This window comes from Mytilus edulis, chromosome 1 (assembly GCF_963676685.1).
Source record: "Mytilus edulis chromosome 1, xbMytEdul2.2, whole genome shotgun sequence".
Classification (NCBI taxonomy): domain Eukaryota; kingdom Metazoa; phylum Mollusca; class Bivalvia; order Mytilida; family Mytilidae; genus Mytilus; species Mytilus edulis.
In genome coordinates this window covers 63,007,142-63,024,844 of record NC_092344.1, presented here as the reverse complement: position 1 = coordinate 63,024,844, position 17,703 = coordinate 63,007,142, and the positions used below count along the sequence as shown (strand labels likewise).

The 17,703-nt window shown below is 31.4% G+C and overlaps 1 protein-coding gene across 1 annotated transcript in view; it reads right to left on the bottom strand.

The window, feature by feature from the left end:
* The window catches only part of LOC139486455 (MTRF1L release factor glutamine methyltransferase-like), a 40,001-nt gene that overhangs the window by 21,481 nt on the left and 817 nt on the right, over nt 1-17,703 (bottom strand). Inside the window, exons 2-7 of the mRNA XM_071271342.1 lie at nt 12,212-12,647; nt 11,430-11,512; nt 10,252-10,345; nt 9,425-9,544; nt 7,094-7,211; nt 5,483-5,588 (exon numbers count right to left, since the gene is read on the bottom strand). Coding sequence (XP_071127443.1) covers nt 5,483-5,588; nt 7,094-7,211; nt 9,425-9,544; nt 10,252-10,345; nt 11,430-11,512; nt 12,212-12,637 — 947 coding nt within the window. The 5' untranslated portion in view covers nt 12,638-12,647. The remainder of the gene's footprint in view (nt 1-5,482; nt 5,589-7,093; nt 7,212-9,424; nt 9,545-10,251; nt 10,346-11,429; nt 11,513-12,211; nt 12,648-17,703) is intronic.

Genomic DNA, 17,703 nt, shown 5'->3' with positions numbered 1-17,703 from the left:
ACTTTATTGTAGTTTTAACATGGGTAGGCATTATATTCGTGATTATTTTTGCCAGAGCGATAGCGAGGGCTAAAATAACACGAATATAATGCCTACCCATGTTAAAACTACAATAAAGTATAGCTGGCATCAATTATTTCGATTCTGATTAGGACAATTACGGTAATATCTATGTTCGCTGTGTATAAAGTGTACGGTATTTGTGAAGGCTCTTCCATCAACCTTCCTGTCGATTTTTATCCAACTAGTTCATACCAGTTTAATTTGGCAAAGTTGTATAAATTTCTAAAATTCAAAATTGAAACAGATATTAATAATTAATTTATTAACTAAAACAATATTTGTGTCACAATATAACAGAAAAGTTATATTTCAACAGTCTTTTCCTTTGAGGTCAATTTCTGACACGCACATTTTCAAGTCAGTCGTCAATGGCGGTGGACGCACTAGGAGAATCGGGTAGGTCTTTATTTACTAAATTAATCGTAAATATTCCGCCGGTTAATATTGTAGCATTGGTAAATATGTTCATATCTGATAGAGGATTTCTTGATAAAGTTGTGCTGACATTCGAGACTTGGCAGGAGGGGCCCTTTGACAGAAATCCATTTATACTTGCGGTGGCTACACCACAGGAGGTTGAAATCCTATCAATGAGGGTCTATAAATATGTCAACTCGACTATCACAGTAGAGCTTCTCTCTACGAGAGAAGCTCTACTGTGATAGTCGAGTTGACATATTTACGAGAGAAGCTCTACTGTGATAGTCGAGTTGACATATTTATAGACCCTCATTGATAGGATTTCAACCTCCTGTGGCTACACCTTTTAAAGTTGATCAAAGGGCACGCCTTTGTGCATCTGACGATTTCAAATGCTGTATTTATACATGAGATTAAAATTAATACTGGGTGACAATCTTGTTGCATTTGTAAAATGGATTGGAAACCTTGGTGGTATATTGGTAATTACGCCTATTTTGTTTTATAGGAGAATGGGGTTCGATTCCCTGCTAGGGTCAATCCATTCTATCAGAAATATGAAACAATTTTGTCATTTCAGTACTACAGTAACCTATTCTTTATTTTATATTTTATCGTCGGAACATATGTTTCAATGAAATTAATATACAATGACATGCCTTTTTAACAGGAGAGATGAAACGTGTTTTTAGGGGGAGGGGTTTTGAAGTTAGAACAGCCAACATGGACGTTGCTGTATCTAGGTCAACTATTTTCAATTACGAATTGTAACACATTGTTGTCATTGTTAAAGTATTAGTAACAAAATGTGTATCATTTTAGTGTTTGAAAGTGTTTTAATTTAAGGAAATACATTAAATGCATACCATTTTGACGAAATTCATTTTTCTGCCGTAGTCAATATACGCATGTGCAAACTAATTTTATTGGATAATAAAGTATGGTTTCTTTACAAAGCTAAATAAGCACGTCATATTAGAATGCGTCATGAACCCTATATGAAACTTACTAACCCCATACGGTCTCATAGGGGGTCACCGTGTGACGGCGTTTAACAAATCACAACGTGATAATTCATCTGTGGTCTGATAATTGTATATGTAATGTTGGTCATAGTTGTTATTTATATTAATTAATATTCATAATATAACAATAAAAGGGCAATCCAAATAGACAAGACATAAAACCAAAAAGTTTAAGTTTATTTTTGTACAACAATTTTTGTAATACTTATGTTAATTATTAATGTTATTGTAGGTAATGGCTAATGTGTTGTACCCTGTTTTTTTAAGGTGGTACATAACACTACAGGGAGATAACTCTTTAAAAATCAGCTAAACGTTATTATCACATTAGCAAAGACAAATTAAGCCTCTCAATGATTAAAAATAGTGTTTTTTCAAACTGCTATGATATCCACTGAAAATATTCCCATAAATTGTGTGGTTAAAATTTTTCAAATTTTATTGTGTTTGTCAACAGACATCTTTTGTCAAAATTTTATCAAAATTAAACGAAACAAATTTATTATAGTTAAAGTGATGGGTACCACCTGAAAGAAGTTTTAAAATAAAAAAATATGTAGTAATTTTTGTTTATTGCTCTGATATCATTTTCTAAAATCAAATACATGTGACAAGTGCTGTTAAAATAGGAAGGCGATCTACAATAACCCTGTACAACACTGTCTTGATTGTGAAATAGCAATACACAATTAGTCTAAGTTATTTACTGTAATTGACAAATTTGACAGAATGAAATATATGCATTATTTTTATTCAATAAAAATGTATTTTGGTAATTCATTGTATTATTGAGACACTTTGTACAAATAGTAAATATTTAATTTTATTTTTGAATATATTGGTTAACTTTAATAAAAATATTTTAATAGCAGATAACTGATATGAAAAAATGTTAAAAATCGTTTCTTTCTTGAAGCTGGAAAGCGAGTTTTGTGGCCCAACTTTAATTATTCATCATCCAAAAGCACATTGCTAAAGCTAGCTTCTCATATTTTATTTCAAAATTATCTGTTAGATTTCTTGTATTCACAATAATGTATTTTTAAAGGATAATTTGTTTAAAATTGGTCAGTTTCGCACAACCTGTAGTTAACTTTAATGAACCCTGGGTTACATTTTTCTTATATTAATGAAAAAGCATGGTAAAGTATACATTCTCGCAAAATATAAGCAAATTTTATTATACTTCTTATGTAGACCACCAACTCATTCATGTAATTATAGATTATGGTTCTTAATTAGGGCCCCACCTTAAGGCGGGTTGCCCTATAGTGATCAGTCTGTCCGTCCGTAACACTTTAACTCTTTGTCCGCTCCATATCTAGAGAACCATTATGATTTCATACTTTAAACTTTACATGTTTATCAACCACCACCAGAGGGCGTGTCATGATGTATGTACAACTTTCTAGGTCAAAGGTAAAGGTAAAAAAACTTTGGTTTCAGTTGACAACCCTGTGTCCTGTGGTGAAGATCGTGTCCGCTCCATATCTAGATAACCATTATGATTTTATACTTAATACTTTTATAACCAACACCAGAGGGTGTGTCATGATGTACGTACAACTTCCTAGGTCAAAGGTCAAGGTCAAAAACTTTGGTTTCAGTTGACAACCCCATGTCCTGTGGTGAAGATCATGTCCGCTCCATATCTAGATAACCGTTATGATTTCAAAGTTTATACTTGACATCCATTTTAACCACCACCAGAGGGCGTGTCATGATGTATGTTCAACTTCCTAGGTCAAAGGTCAAGGTCAAAAACTTTGGTTTCAGTTGACAACCCCATGTCCTGTGGTGAAGATTATGTCCGCTCCATATCTAGATAACCGTTATGATTTCAAATATTATACTTGACATCCAATTTAACCAACACCAGAGGGTGTGTCCTGATGTATGTACAACTTCCTAGGTCAAAGGTCTGTCTGTCTGTTGGTCTGTCCATCGCTAACAAATTTGATCCACACTATATTTTGAGAGGACAGCTGTTATTATTTCATACTTTATACCTGACAAACAATCACAAATGAGACTATGTAATAACTTCAAATAATGCTTCATATCAGATTATCCATACAACTTGTTTACCCCACGTTATTGACAGTGGGGCCCACAGAGATGGCTCCCGTCTCAATGGCATCTAGTTTCAAATGTTTATGCAGTTTTTTTTATATCTGGTTTAAATAACTTACCAGTTAATAAATATGTAATGATGTATCATTATTACCATGCATGTTATGAATATTTATGATATTTATTTTTTTTACTACACAAGAAAATTGTGTGTTAAAAATATGCAAATAAAGTTCTTGTGCTATAAAGTCATTGATATCTGTGTTTACTTTGATATTTCATAAAACTCTGATTAAGGCAGTGAAGATCAATACAAAAATGGTTTGTGCCTAAATAGTTAATAAGAAGGGGAATAAGGTGAATAAAAAAACATATGAATATCTTGTATAGACATATTTACACTTGTATGCAAATTAATCCGCCATTAATGAAAAGTAAAATCACAAACATTAATGAAAAACACAAATTCCCATAAAAAATTGCACCACAATTCAAAAGGTTATTTGGAGACAAATCTGAGGTCATTTGGAAACAAAATTCAGCTGAATACCCAAAGTGTAAATACGTATTGTTCTCTATTTATCACTTATTTTTTTGGTACCAGTAGGTTTTAGTAGCTTCAAGTACTTTTTTTGTATGTCATTTCTTGTTATTAGGCAGGTTTTGCCATTTGTTGCTATGTTTACGACTTTCCAAGTTTTACAAAGTTCCAGAGTCATAAATTATATTCCACTGGTATTTCATTTTTTTTCCCAATAGTATAGTGTTTGAATATAGAAATAAGAAGATGTGATATGATAACCAATGAGACAACTCTCCAACAGAAAACAAAATTGAACAGTTTATTACTCATATTTTCATGGTCTATGTTACCTGATAGAAATGAAACTCCCACGATGCAAGAAAGACAGTGATGCTCTGCTTAAGTACTGCTGCCAAACAAAAAAAGATCCATATAGTAACAGACCTAGGACCATTCCAAATTGGTCAATGTGATATTGCCATTCCAAAAAAGTCAATGTACTGTCACCATTCCAGATTGGTCCATCCCATGTTGCCATTCCAGAATGGTCGATCCAGTATTGCCATTCTGGAATGGTTGGACCCAGTATTGCCATTCCAGAATGGTCAATGTACTTTTACCATTCCAGAATGGTTGATCCAGTTTTTCCATTCCAGAATGGTCAATGTACTTTTACCATTCCAGAATGGTTGATCCAGTTTTCCCATTCCAGAATGGTCAATGTACTTTTACCATTCCAGAATGGTTGATCCAGTTTTTCCATTCCAGAATGGTCAATGTACTTTTTCCATTCCAGAATGGTTGATCCTGTATTGCCATTCCAGAATGGTTGATCCTGTATTGCCATTCCAGAATGGTCAATGAACTTTTACCATTCCAGAAGGGTTGATCCAGTTTTCCCATTCCAGTATGGTCAATGTACTTTTACCATTCCAGAATGGTTGATCCTGTATTGCCATTCCAGAATGGTCAATGTACTTTTATCCAGTATTGCTATTCCAGAATGGTCAATGTACTTTTATCCAGTATTGCTATTCCAGAATGGTCATTGTAGTTTTATGATGTACTCATATAATGATTACCATTGGCCAACAAATGATTAAAAAAATTAATATCTGCTCAAATTACCATGGCATTGGACACAGCAGATAGTGGTATTTATGTTTTGCATGACACAATCTCAGTTAAAATTGAAAATGCATATCGATCTACTTTCTAGAATTCTTAATAAACTCTAAATTAATAAAATAATCTGTTACATGTAAACTGATCAATTATCAATAAAATTCCAAGGGCCTTGCAATTTACATTCTTTTCTGTATTTAAAGCGACAAAAATGTCTGAAAACTAATGGCCTTTATTGAATTTAGTAGATTACCTCTCAACCTCAGGTTCCAAACTATCTATATCTGAGGTAGGAATATAGGGAGGATTGCTGATGACAACATCAAAGGGTAAATATTCTTGTAATTTCTCTACTGTATCTGAAAATTGAAATGATGATTATGATGGGTAGCTGCTTGAAGATGTTACGTAAGTGACAAATTAAATGTATATACATTACAAGAAAATGTTAATGTAATAAGAATATTAACCCTGCTTAATAGTACAAGACCAACATGCTGAGCCATATTTGAAACATGCTTCTACACAAGATGATAATCCATGGAAGACATGTCACACTACCAGAACACATCATTCTGACTCTGAGCTGACCAGTCTTTGCTCTTACACCTTATTGCAATGTACTTTACAGAGAAGAAGCAAATACCAATTTTAAAGTCTTTGGTTTGACCAGTCTAGGATTCAAGCCCACATCATTTGGTAGTCAAGTCAAACAAGCTACCACAAAACCACTGAGAAGGTTCATGAATACAATGGGATGAGCAGTAGAGAGATTTTTTTCCTTGTGATTTTTTTCTGCGCTGTATTGTAACTAATATGTTTTTTACTAATATGTAAGACCTGGTTGCAAATAACAATACCAAAATTGATAATGTTATGAGTGTTTTTTTTCAACAAATCAAGCACTTGCACATCTGATGAAATTTCATGTTGACATGATTTTCATTTGTATTGTATAAAAGAGAGGCGAAAGATACCAGAGGGACAGTCAAACTGATAAGTTGAAAATACACACAACACCATGGCTAAAAATACACACAACACCAAGGCTAAAAATACACACAACACCATGGCTAAAAAAATATACACAACACCATGGCTACAAATACACACAACACCATGGCTAAAATTACACACAACACCATGGCTACAAATACACACAACACCATGGCTACAAATACACAACACCATGGCTAAAAATACACACACCACCATGGCTAAAAAAAACACACAACACCATGGCTACAAATACACACAACACCATGGCTAAAAATACACACACCACCATGGCTAAAAATACACACAACACCATGGTTAAAAATACACACAACACCATGGTTAAAAAAACACACACCACCATGGCTAAAAAAAGACACAATAATAGCACACTAAACACAACATAGAAAATTCAAGATTGAGTAACAAAAAACCCACCTACACTTTCAACCTCAACTTTAACTTTAGTATTTACAAGAACCGAAAATGTAATCAATCATTTTAAACTATGATACTGAGAGCACGCCATCCCTTAGACCTAAATTTTTAAGATCCATTAATCTTCATGTATTATCCAAAAGATTTCATATTAATGCAACATCTATTCCCTTTAACTTTTTTGTATCTTGAATCTAAATATTGACAAACAAATAATATTTTGAGCATGTCATCCTTTTTACCTACATTTTGATAATTCTCAATGTATTATCTGATGCAGTTGTTTTACATTGATACAAATGACATTTAATTATAAGTGATAAATATAAGCACCCATTTTCACATGTATATCACTAGCATAAATATATTAAACATGCATGTATAAAAGAAACTTCCTTTTAAATTTCTGCACAGGTTTTTGAATGGTTACCTTTTTGGAAGATATCTATTTGATGTACATTTAGTCGTTCATTAAGCCCTAGGTTTCTGGCATTCTCTTTTGTTAAATCACAGGCATGATTATGTTTATCTATAGCTACCCCAGTTATCTGAAAGAAAATGAACAAAACAAATGAGACTAAAAAAATCAACCAATTCGAAGACAAGGTTCAATCTAAAAATTAGGGATGTCAAAAGATCTGAAATTTAATACTCGCGGATGTGTTTTAAAAGTTTATTGAAAAGTTTAGAATTTGGGTGGAATGCAGTGTTTTTGTTATTACCTTTCATAAAATTTATTACAAACATAGCTTGCTCTTATGTTTTTTGTGTCAATTAAACAATGAATTACCGACCACCGTTTCTACAAATAACCTATCATAATAGCAATTATTGTTAGTTTACGTGTTCATGAACCCAGAGACATATAATACAATAATATGAATGAACAAAATTCCAATAAAATTAAAATTTTTGCATACAAAGTCTGACAAAGAAGACTACATTTGTATCATCTGTTCCTGATGAGTCGGTACTTTTTTATATTACGACTTGTCCATTAAGTTGTCAACAACAGCATTGGACTTCAAATTATTTGTGCTTTTTCGTGTCGCCCAGTCTTACTTTTTTCCTGTGTTTTGTTTTTTTGCACTATCGTTTGTCTTATTTTCCTTTTTTTATCCATGACATTGTCAGTTTATTTTCAACTTTTGAATTTGAAAGTTGATTCTGCAATTACTGTCACCTATCTTTAGTTAGGTTTCAAACACAGAGTAATTAAATTAATTTAGATATACATCTCATACCAATCACATTTATATAGAAGTCTTGATTAACGAACAAAGGTAAGTTTTACACTTGTGATAAGTTAATTATTAATCCATGAAAGTGTTGATCCGTTTATAACCACCGTTCAAATGTCTCTAATCAGTTGCGTAGGTTTCACAGCAGTTATTAAGAAATATGATCTGGTCAACAGTTACAGACGAAAAGGACGTTGATGGTACTACTATAACAAATAGTAACCTAAGGAAAACATATTTATGCTGTTAAGGATGTACTTAGGTGAGGTTTTGGAATAAGTGTCAAATGTTCCGACTCCTCAGTGTTTTTCATACGATAATATTTTGCCCCATAACACCTATTTATCTTTTAACATAAGACTTTATAATTCATAAAAGGTCATTTAACAAAATTTAAGCAGATTCTTAATTTTATTTCTTTTGATTTGAGACCCAAATAAAACCAATGCAAAATTAAGGTAAAAGTCTGAGTCAGCCTTTTCCTGCCATATTTTATAAATTAACTATCTCGAAAAGGAGCTCCATGACCTATCGATATTTTTAGCTGAGTTTGATCCTTTTCGAATACTCTTCCAGCTTGAAGTATCAATTTTGAATTCTTGATTTATTTAATTTTACCTTAGATTACCTAAGTACATCTTTAATTGATTTTTTTTAGTATAACGAAGGGGATATTTCATCGCAACTAAAGTGAGTGGAAATGTGAAGAGAAATATCTCAAGATGTATAACAGCAAATTAGTATCTGAGTATTAAAACATTACTCGAGTACTGGGCCTTTCGAGAGAGTACCTGAGTACTTGAGTACTTGTTGCCATCCCTACTAAAAATATATATTTTCTTTCCAAGAATAGAATGGTTATAATTTTTGATGTTTTTATAAATAATGTACATATATTATGACATATTGCATCCAAAAATACGTTTTTAATTTTGTATTTTTACCCTATAGAAAAACTACCTACAGACAAAGTTATCATGAAGTGTCCAACCATTTCCATATGCATACAATATTCTGAAATAGCCCTTACCACATCTTTAAAAATAAACCAGTTTAACCCCACCACATTTAGCATGTGTCTGTCCAAAGTCAGAAGCCTGTAATTCAGTAGTTGTTGTTTGTTGTTGTTTATCATATAAATATTTCGTTCATTGTTTTGTTCATAAATCAGGGAAGTGGTTTTCTCATTTGAATTGTTTTACATTTGTCATTTTGGGGCCTTTTATAGCTGACTGTATGGTATTGGTTTTGCTTATTGTTGAATGCTGTATCGTGACCTGTTGTCATTAACTTCTATATCATTTGGTCTCTGGTGGAGTGTTGTCTCCTTGGCAATCATACCACATCTTCCTATATTTAAAATTAGAAATCTTGAACTAAAAGTTCAAACTTCAGTGAAATATTAAACCTAATAAAGCCATTATCATGATTATAACAAAATGTGTTTTCTGCATTATTTCTGAAGGTATAGAAGATGACTTAAGATAATTATCAGTTAAAAAAGATATATCATATCTAACCGTCTTGAAAGAATTCAATATGTGTAATGATATGGCTCCTGATCCACAACCTATGTCCAGAAATTTCCCATTTTGAAGGTTACTGGATTTTATAAAGTTACATACAAAATCAGCCAGTTCCTGAAATAAAAAAATTAACAAAATATGATATTTAATACTATGAAATTTTAACAATATGGATTATCAGTTCAAACATTTATTTATCATTAGTTCTTTCATTTCAAATAACCTCATTATTCGATTACTATAAATGCATAATTGATAGTTTTTCATTTGTTCACACATATCCCAAATGCAAAAAAAAAATTTCAGGAATATTTTCTCTATTTATATCAAAATGCATAATAAACCAGCTAACATTAAATTTGAGAAAAAGGCAAAATAAGAACCTTGTAAAATTCTTACTGTCAGAAAAGTTGCAAAACTTATCATCTTTCAGCATGTTATATGTAAATAATTTAATTCAATCATTCAGGAGATAAAACATGTTTTGAACAATTTTGAAAAGAATTTTTCATTAAGGGTCGATTAGGTTTTTACTACAAGTTTTATTGCATCAACTTATTACTTATCATTGAATTGATCATGAAGGTTTATTTACAAGAAAAAAAGTTTCAGCACCATCACATTGTGTACTTGTACCAAATCAAGCATTTGTTACTGATTGTCTTTGGTTTGTGGGTATGACAGAATATGGCTGTCAATAGTTTTATGTGGTGTTAAAATGACCTGAAGTCAAAAGAAAAAACAAATTATCTCCCTTATAACAGTTTCATAAGGGAGATAATTTACACTATTGAAGCAAAATGTACTTAACCAATCGCTACCTCAGTTTCTGGTCTGGGTATAAATACTGGTTCTTTCATCTTTAGAACAAGATCATGGAAATCCCACTCTCCAATGATGTACTGTACTGGTACCCTTAAATTAAAATTTGATCACATTATACATAGTCATCGAAAAAACACAACAATTAGTGTTATTTTATTTGCTATATTATGTATAAAATATTTATCATGAGCAACACAACATGCGCAACATATGGAACAGGACTTGAGTACCCTTCCAGAGCACATGAAGTCGTCTTTGTATGTGTTGCTCAGTTTTTAGTTTTATAAATTGTGTTTTGTGTAAGGTTACTCGTCTTTTTATCTTTTTTTGGCCATGGTTTTCGACTTTGATTTTGAATGTCCCTTTAGTATCGTTTGCCTCTTGAATCAAAAACTAATAAAATTAAAAGTTGTAAATCAAAACTTACCTAAACATGAAAGTATATTGGAATAAGAAAAAAAAAAGGTTCTTAATGAAGCTTCATTATCATAAATATGGTCCCTATTTCTTGTTCAAATAGAAAATGATTTCAACAAAAATAAAGACTTTCAGCTGAATTTTAGTTCAAGCAGTCACATTTAAAAAAATTATTCTGGTTATAACAAGATTATTGGAATTAATGTCTTTTAATCTTATATAAGGAAGATATGATTTAGGTGCGATACATTAAAATATATAGAGATTTTTTTTCAAAGACAAGTGCCTGTGGTACCTATCCTTAAGATGTTGGTTAAAGTATATACATTGTACAATAACAGAAAGTCATCTCAACATGATAAACACTTGAGAAGGGATCTTAGATTGATAATGCTTGGCAATAATATCAGGTGGGCCAAGGCCTTCTAAAATTAAGTTCATGAATCCATGCCTGATAATAAAGGGTCACTTGTTTAGACTGTAACCCAAACATGATAAACAAGTATGCATTTGTTCTTGTAAAATACTGTTCTTCGCAACAATGCATGTTTGACAAAATTCCTCTTACTGTAATAAAAAGACCAAGAACAGAGATTTTGGTAATAGCTCCTCTAGAATTATTATTCAACCACATTAAGCCATAGGAAATATGGAATACAAACATAAACATGATAAAATGTCAATATGTGAATCTGGTGCAGTTTAAAACTATTTTAATAGTTACCGAATAATGATTGACGCATTATTAAAATCTAACCTTTGTAATCGCCTTTGACACAGTTCTTGAATAACTAAATTTGTAGAAAGGTCAACTGTATATTCTGGTGGGACTTCATGCAACTGTAAAAAGTAAAGTTTATCACACATTTGTTGAGAAATTATTATGAAATGTAATGAATGTTATTGCTGGTATATTATATATAATTCAAAGTTGATCAGAATATATTGGAATACACATAAATATTTTCCTCTTACAAATATAGATTCCAAACTAAGCAAATTCATGAGATTTCTTATTAGTTGAACAAAATAATGTACACATTTGGTATCTTTTCCTTTTTTTTTTAAACGATTAATTAGTTTTAATAAATAAATGGTAGATTTTCTTTTTAATATGGAAGATACCATATAGTGTCAATGTTTTACTTTTTAACTTTGGTTGCACATCTATATAACCTTATCATCTTGCTTATATTGCATTTTCTCTTTTTAGTCAAAGTTCATCTTTACTAAATGGTAGATGGTATCAATTAACTTTTTTACATATTTTCCTGTCCCAACTTGCCAAGTCAGGAGTCTGTAATTCAGTGTTGTCTTTTGTTTATGTATATCATATTTCTTTTTCATTTATTGTTTTAAAATTTGTCATTTCGGGGCCTTTTTATAGCAGATTAGCTTTATACTATGTGGTATGCATTTTGCTCATCGTTGACGACCGTACAGTGACCTATAGCTGTTAACTTCTATATCATTTAGTGTCTGGTTGAGGGTTGTCTCATGGGCAACATACCACATGTTTTATTTTTATACATGTTTTACCATTTTCTTTCCAAGAGCATGAGCAATAATTAGCTCTGCAGATGTCTGAGGCTCCGACACACCTTCCTCTTCAAACTTTTGTGTCCATAATTTTAACAGTTCTTCTACATCAGACTGATTCTCAAACAGGATACCATTTGAAAACAGCTTTATACTTTGTTTGAACAACCATCCTTTGTGGCCATCAGAATATTGTGTTCCTTGTTTTAAAGAATCGAGCAATACTGTCCCATATTTTCTTTGACATATTGAAACAGTGGTCACGGTCCTTATTGACACTTTAGATAGACAGTGATTTATTATCCTGGTGGACTTCCGTGCTTCCTTTAATAGGTATGAACATGATGAATGACCAATGATGTTCCCAACGATGAAGTTTGTGATCTGATGAAGTTTATAACATCCTTGTCTCTGTAACGGCTTCATTTATCATGACCTAAATAGAAAACGAAATATTGTGTAATAAAATCATGTACATGCATGTTAGATGTATTGGTGTTATTTGTTCGGCATAGCAGTCACTTATCTTTAGTAGATTTAACAATGCCATAATATCTCTTCCTGTTGTTTCAATTACAGAAAATTCATTCCATTTCAAACTTAATATCATCATGGACATCATGATTATGAAGGAACAATGTCTACATTTTTTTCAAAACATTTGAACTTCTCAAAAACTCTTGCTTCTGAATCAGAATCAGAAGTAAGATTTTATGATATAAACTATAAAAAGTATAAAACAATTTTATGCTAAAATATCTACTAAATCATGAGAAACATGAGGTTATTTTTTTTTGTTGGTGTGTGAGGAAATGAGGGTAATAAAATGAGGCATATACACCCTCTATACAATTTGATCGATCCCCACTGGACCCACCACTGTTAAATAAATAAATTTGGTGTATTTACAGTCTTCTGATCATGCCGATTGGTTAAAAGTATGACTTTTATTTTCAATGTTGTCAATTTTTTATGGCAACACGCCCACTCTGACGTTGTGTATTCATCATGTTCATATGCCAACATGTGTGTACATTGTTATTGTTATGTATTTAGCAAGGCTTTTCACCTCAAATTTGAATCCCTTATTACACGAATCTTTTCAATTAACTAAAACTTTGGATTCTAGTGGCTCCTATTCATGGTTCACTTTTGCAAAAGATATTCTTTCTGAATCTAACATTGATATAGATAGACTAAAAACCTGTGATAATTTAAAACAATTAAAAAATATTAAAAGCTATATTAAACCCCAAATAAACTCATACTACAACAACCTGTTGATGGATAAGTTGAGATCTATTGATGATAAAAGTAAATTAAATTTTTATAAAGGACTTGAGCCAAATCTATTGATCAAACCTTACCTCTCTAACTCAAACTTTGAATTTAGAAAATTAATTACAAAACTTAGAATCAGTGACCATTCATTATTAATTGAAAAAACGAAGGCATTTTAAAATTCCTCGCGAAGAGAGACTTTGCAAAAAATGCAAAGTACTAGATGATGAGAAACATTTCTTAATAAATTGTTCTCACAATTCAAATATTAGAGTAACATATTTTAATTGCTTTAACAGACAAAGTAATTCATTTGCTAATCCAACTGACAATGACAAAGTTATATATATATATACTGTGGATTCATTATTATTCGTTGGATACCAATTTTCGTGGTTTTCGTGGGTACAGGTGAACCACGAATTCAAATGTTAAACGAATTACAAATTCTCTAAAGGCTTTGTATATGTTACAGGCATTTTCTAAATTTAGGCATTTTCTAAAATGCCTGAACATTTTAGGCATTTTCTAAAATGACTGCAAGATTCAGTCATTTTACATAATGCCTAATTTTTCTAGGCATTTTACAAAATGCCTAGAAAAATTGAAAGGCATTTTACAAAATGCCTGAAATTTGTTTAATAAAATAAAATGTTAAAAAAAACGATTGAAAAATTTGGTCAACAAAGCAGTGTTATGGTTGATAATTACTGAATGTTAAGAGTTTACATAAAAATTTTTTTTTACTGAATTATTCCAAATTTACACAAGCACAGAGCTGGACAATTATTTGTTATTTCAAAAATGTTTGGATGACAGAACTGAACTGTTAAACAATATTTGTCCTGATTTTTTGCAAATACATTGTTTGCCGTAAAATCTGGGTTTTTTTTGCGAATTTTAAGATTTTTACCACAGTTAACTACTGTTTTGTTAATTTATCAGATTGCGAAAAAATCCACGAATTTCCTTGTGGCAGTAAGTCTGACAAATAATATGTTCTTTTTATTGAAACTCAGATACTTATATTTGAATCACAACAAAAAAAAAGGACCTTAAATGGCAAAACCCATGCTAAAGAGGTGAAAAAAATTTGGTTATGGATGTATAAATTCTCATTCTTTCGAAATGGGAACATTAAATATATTGCCGCATGTCAGTAAATTGCAGCACGCTCTGCACATTGAGAACCTTATGACCGTTTTTCAATTTGATTTTTTGTCCCTATTCTAAACACCGTTATTTCAAAAGCAAGTGGCAGTTAGATTTCATGTTCTTTACCCGTGTCAATCCACTGCAGAAATAACAAAGATTAATTATAACCAAACGGTTCTCGTCTTTAAAAATGCATGAAATATTTGCCACTGAAACAAACAAACACCAATCAGTCAAATATAAACAAACGTTTTCTCTGCTTCATATGTTTCAATTCACTATTTTAAATCTAGATGTTCTAAAAGTTCATTGTAAATGTTATTCAATTGAAAGAACAATTTGTCCTTCTGTCGTTTTGACAACATAATGATAAATTTACTACTAGTAAATAGTTATCAAAAGTACCAGAATTATAATTTAGTACGCCAGACGCGCGTTTCGTCTACAGAAGACTCATCAGTGACGCTCAGTAACTTAATACAGAGTGAGGACATACTTAACTTAGTTTCACTAAAAGGACTTATCATATGACATACAAACCTTCCAATCTGTTTTTTGCAAAATGAATTAATTCTCGAATCATTAGTTATCATGGTTATTTTATTTCCGAGATGTTGTGTTTTTGTCCTTTTTTTATTGCATCTCAATGATATCTTTTTTCTACAAATTGCCTAAAACTGGACAGGCAATTTGTTGAATTTTGTTTAAAAATTTCAGTCATTTTACAAAATGACTAGGTAATTTTAGTCATTTTGTATAATGCCTGTCAAGATTAGGCATTTTGTAAACTGCCTGAAAATTCAGTCATTTTACAAAATGCCTAAATTTAGAAAATGCCTGTAACATATACATAGATTGGCAAAACCACGAAATTTAATAACCATGAAAATGCTGGTTTTCCTCAATCCACGAAAATTGATACCCACGAAAATAAATGAATCCACAGTACTTAACCCATCAACACCAACACAAGTGAATAAACTAGGATCCTTTATAAAAAAAAGTCAATGGAACTGAGGACAGGGGACCCTTTAATATTTACCTGAATTTGAATATACATATTGAGTTACTTAGTTATTGTCTTTATTTGTTTTTGTTGTTGTTATATGTCACAAACTGTAAAGTTTATATGGCAATAAAACTTTGAATTGAATTGAACTGAGTTTATATAAATAAAATAAAAAGTTCTTTGAGCCTAATTTTTGATAGGAATTTATTTATAATGAATGGCAATAATTTTTTTTAATATATTGAACATGTTGAACCATAAAATTAATTTTTGACTCTTCACATTTTACATAATCAGCTTTGGATGAAAATAAATAATAGCCATTCATTAACACAATAATGCTTTGAATCTAAATATATATATATTCAATGCATCCATTTGCAGTGCCATCTGAAATCATCATGTATTTGACTACTACGCAGTAAGGAGGGGGGAAAAGACCTTTATCAGGACTCCAGGATCAGGTGTTTTTAAGCTCGGGATTTCTCCTTACAGGACACAAGAATTCTTTTTTCGAATTACGGGATGTCAGGATTTAAATTTATTTAAATTCGGGACATCAGGATTTCGTGTTTTTAAGCCAGGGATTTCGGGATCAGGACCCCTCCTACCACCCCCAACAAGTTAGCATTTTTATATATCAAATTTGTATTAGGCAGCAACCATTTGATTTTCTGGGGGGGGGGGGGGGGGGGGGGGGGCTATGGTTTTTTTTGGAAAAAAAAGTTTGTTTCCAGTTTTTGGAGAAAAAAATAATTTGTTTTTGATTCTGAGAAAAAAAAATTGTTTGTTTCACCCTCAGCTGCCACTATATGTAATGAAAAAAATTGTTTTCGACTTGTCGCGAAAAAAATAGATTGTTTGTGGCGAAAAAACAAAATTGTCCAGAAAAAAAAACCATAGCCCCCCCAGAAAATCAAATGGTTGCTGCCTTAAAGTTTCAAATTAAAAGTTGTTTGTCCTGTATAATATTAATATAATTCAATTATGTTTGAAAATAGCTCTCCCACAGAAAAGACACTTTAACAAGAGATCTTAATGGGCTCCTACACTCATTGTTTATATACAAATAATTCTTTTACATATTATATATTAGATAGTATACATGGTATACACAGTGTAGATACTATTCTGTACGCTATCCGGAAGTCTTGATTTTCGAAGCGATGATTTCCAAATGGCTAACAGGACGGTTTTGCCTACGGTAACTTTTCTCATCATTTGTTTACTCCTATATCTACAAAGTGCTTTGAACATCTTCAAGGTATATATGGGCGTTTTTCAATAAAAGCGTAACTTTCAGACCTAAAAAAAATGGAAAATGAACTTGTCTAAAATTTAATTTCAAGAGTTATTTTGAATACCTCTATTATAGACCTGTTTGTAAACAAAAAGTGCAATCTTAAATATTCTTTAAAATGATATTATTTTCATAATTTGTGTACTGTTTCGTAGGGGACTTTTGTCCCCTACGAAACTTCTTCTAAACACACATATTTTTGGCAATTTTAAATGTTTCCTTTAGACATTCCAGTTTGTTTACTTTAAATACTAGAAAAATCTCATTTTTTTCTGAATTGGAAAACCATTTTTATCGTTAAAGATTAGACAGTACTTCACATATGAAGGTACAACTCATGTTACGTAGTGGACATTTTGATGCGTTACGTAGTGGACAAAACCGTTTAGCAACATTTAAACATCCTTATACTTAATGTAGTAAGTCGAGCACACCCTATCAAGCTAAAACATGTTTCATAAGTTTTCAGGATGTGAATGTATTGAAATATATTTGTGTTATTTAGAAAAATGCCACCTTCTAATGTATCGTAAATAACTTTGAAATCACCACTAGAATACAGTGACATAAAGACTGATCATACAGTTTTAAAATATACAAGCGAGACTGATCGTACAGTGAGAAATTCAAACAAGTGTAATTTTCTTATTTCTGGCTTTAAAGATCTGGTTGAAACTTTTATCACCACTTGAAATATACTTCATTTAGTTAATTAAGTCAGGTTTTTACGTTAATTTGTACACTAAG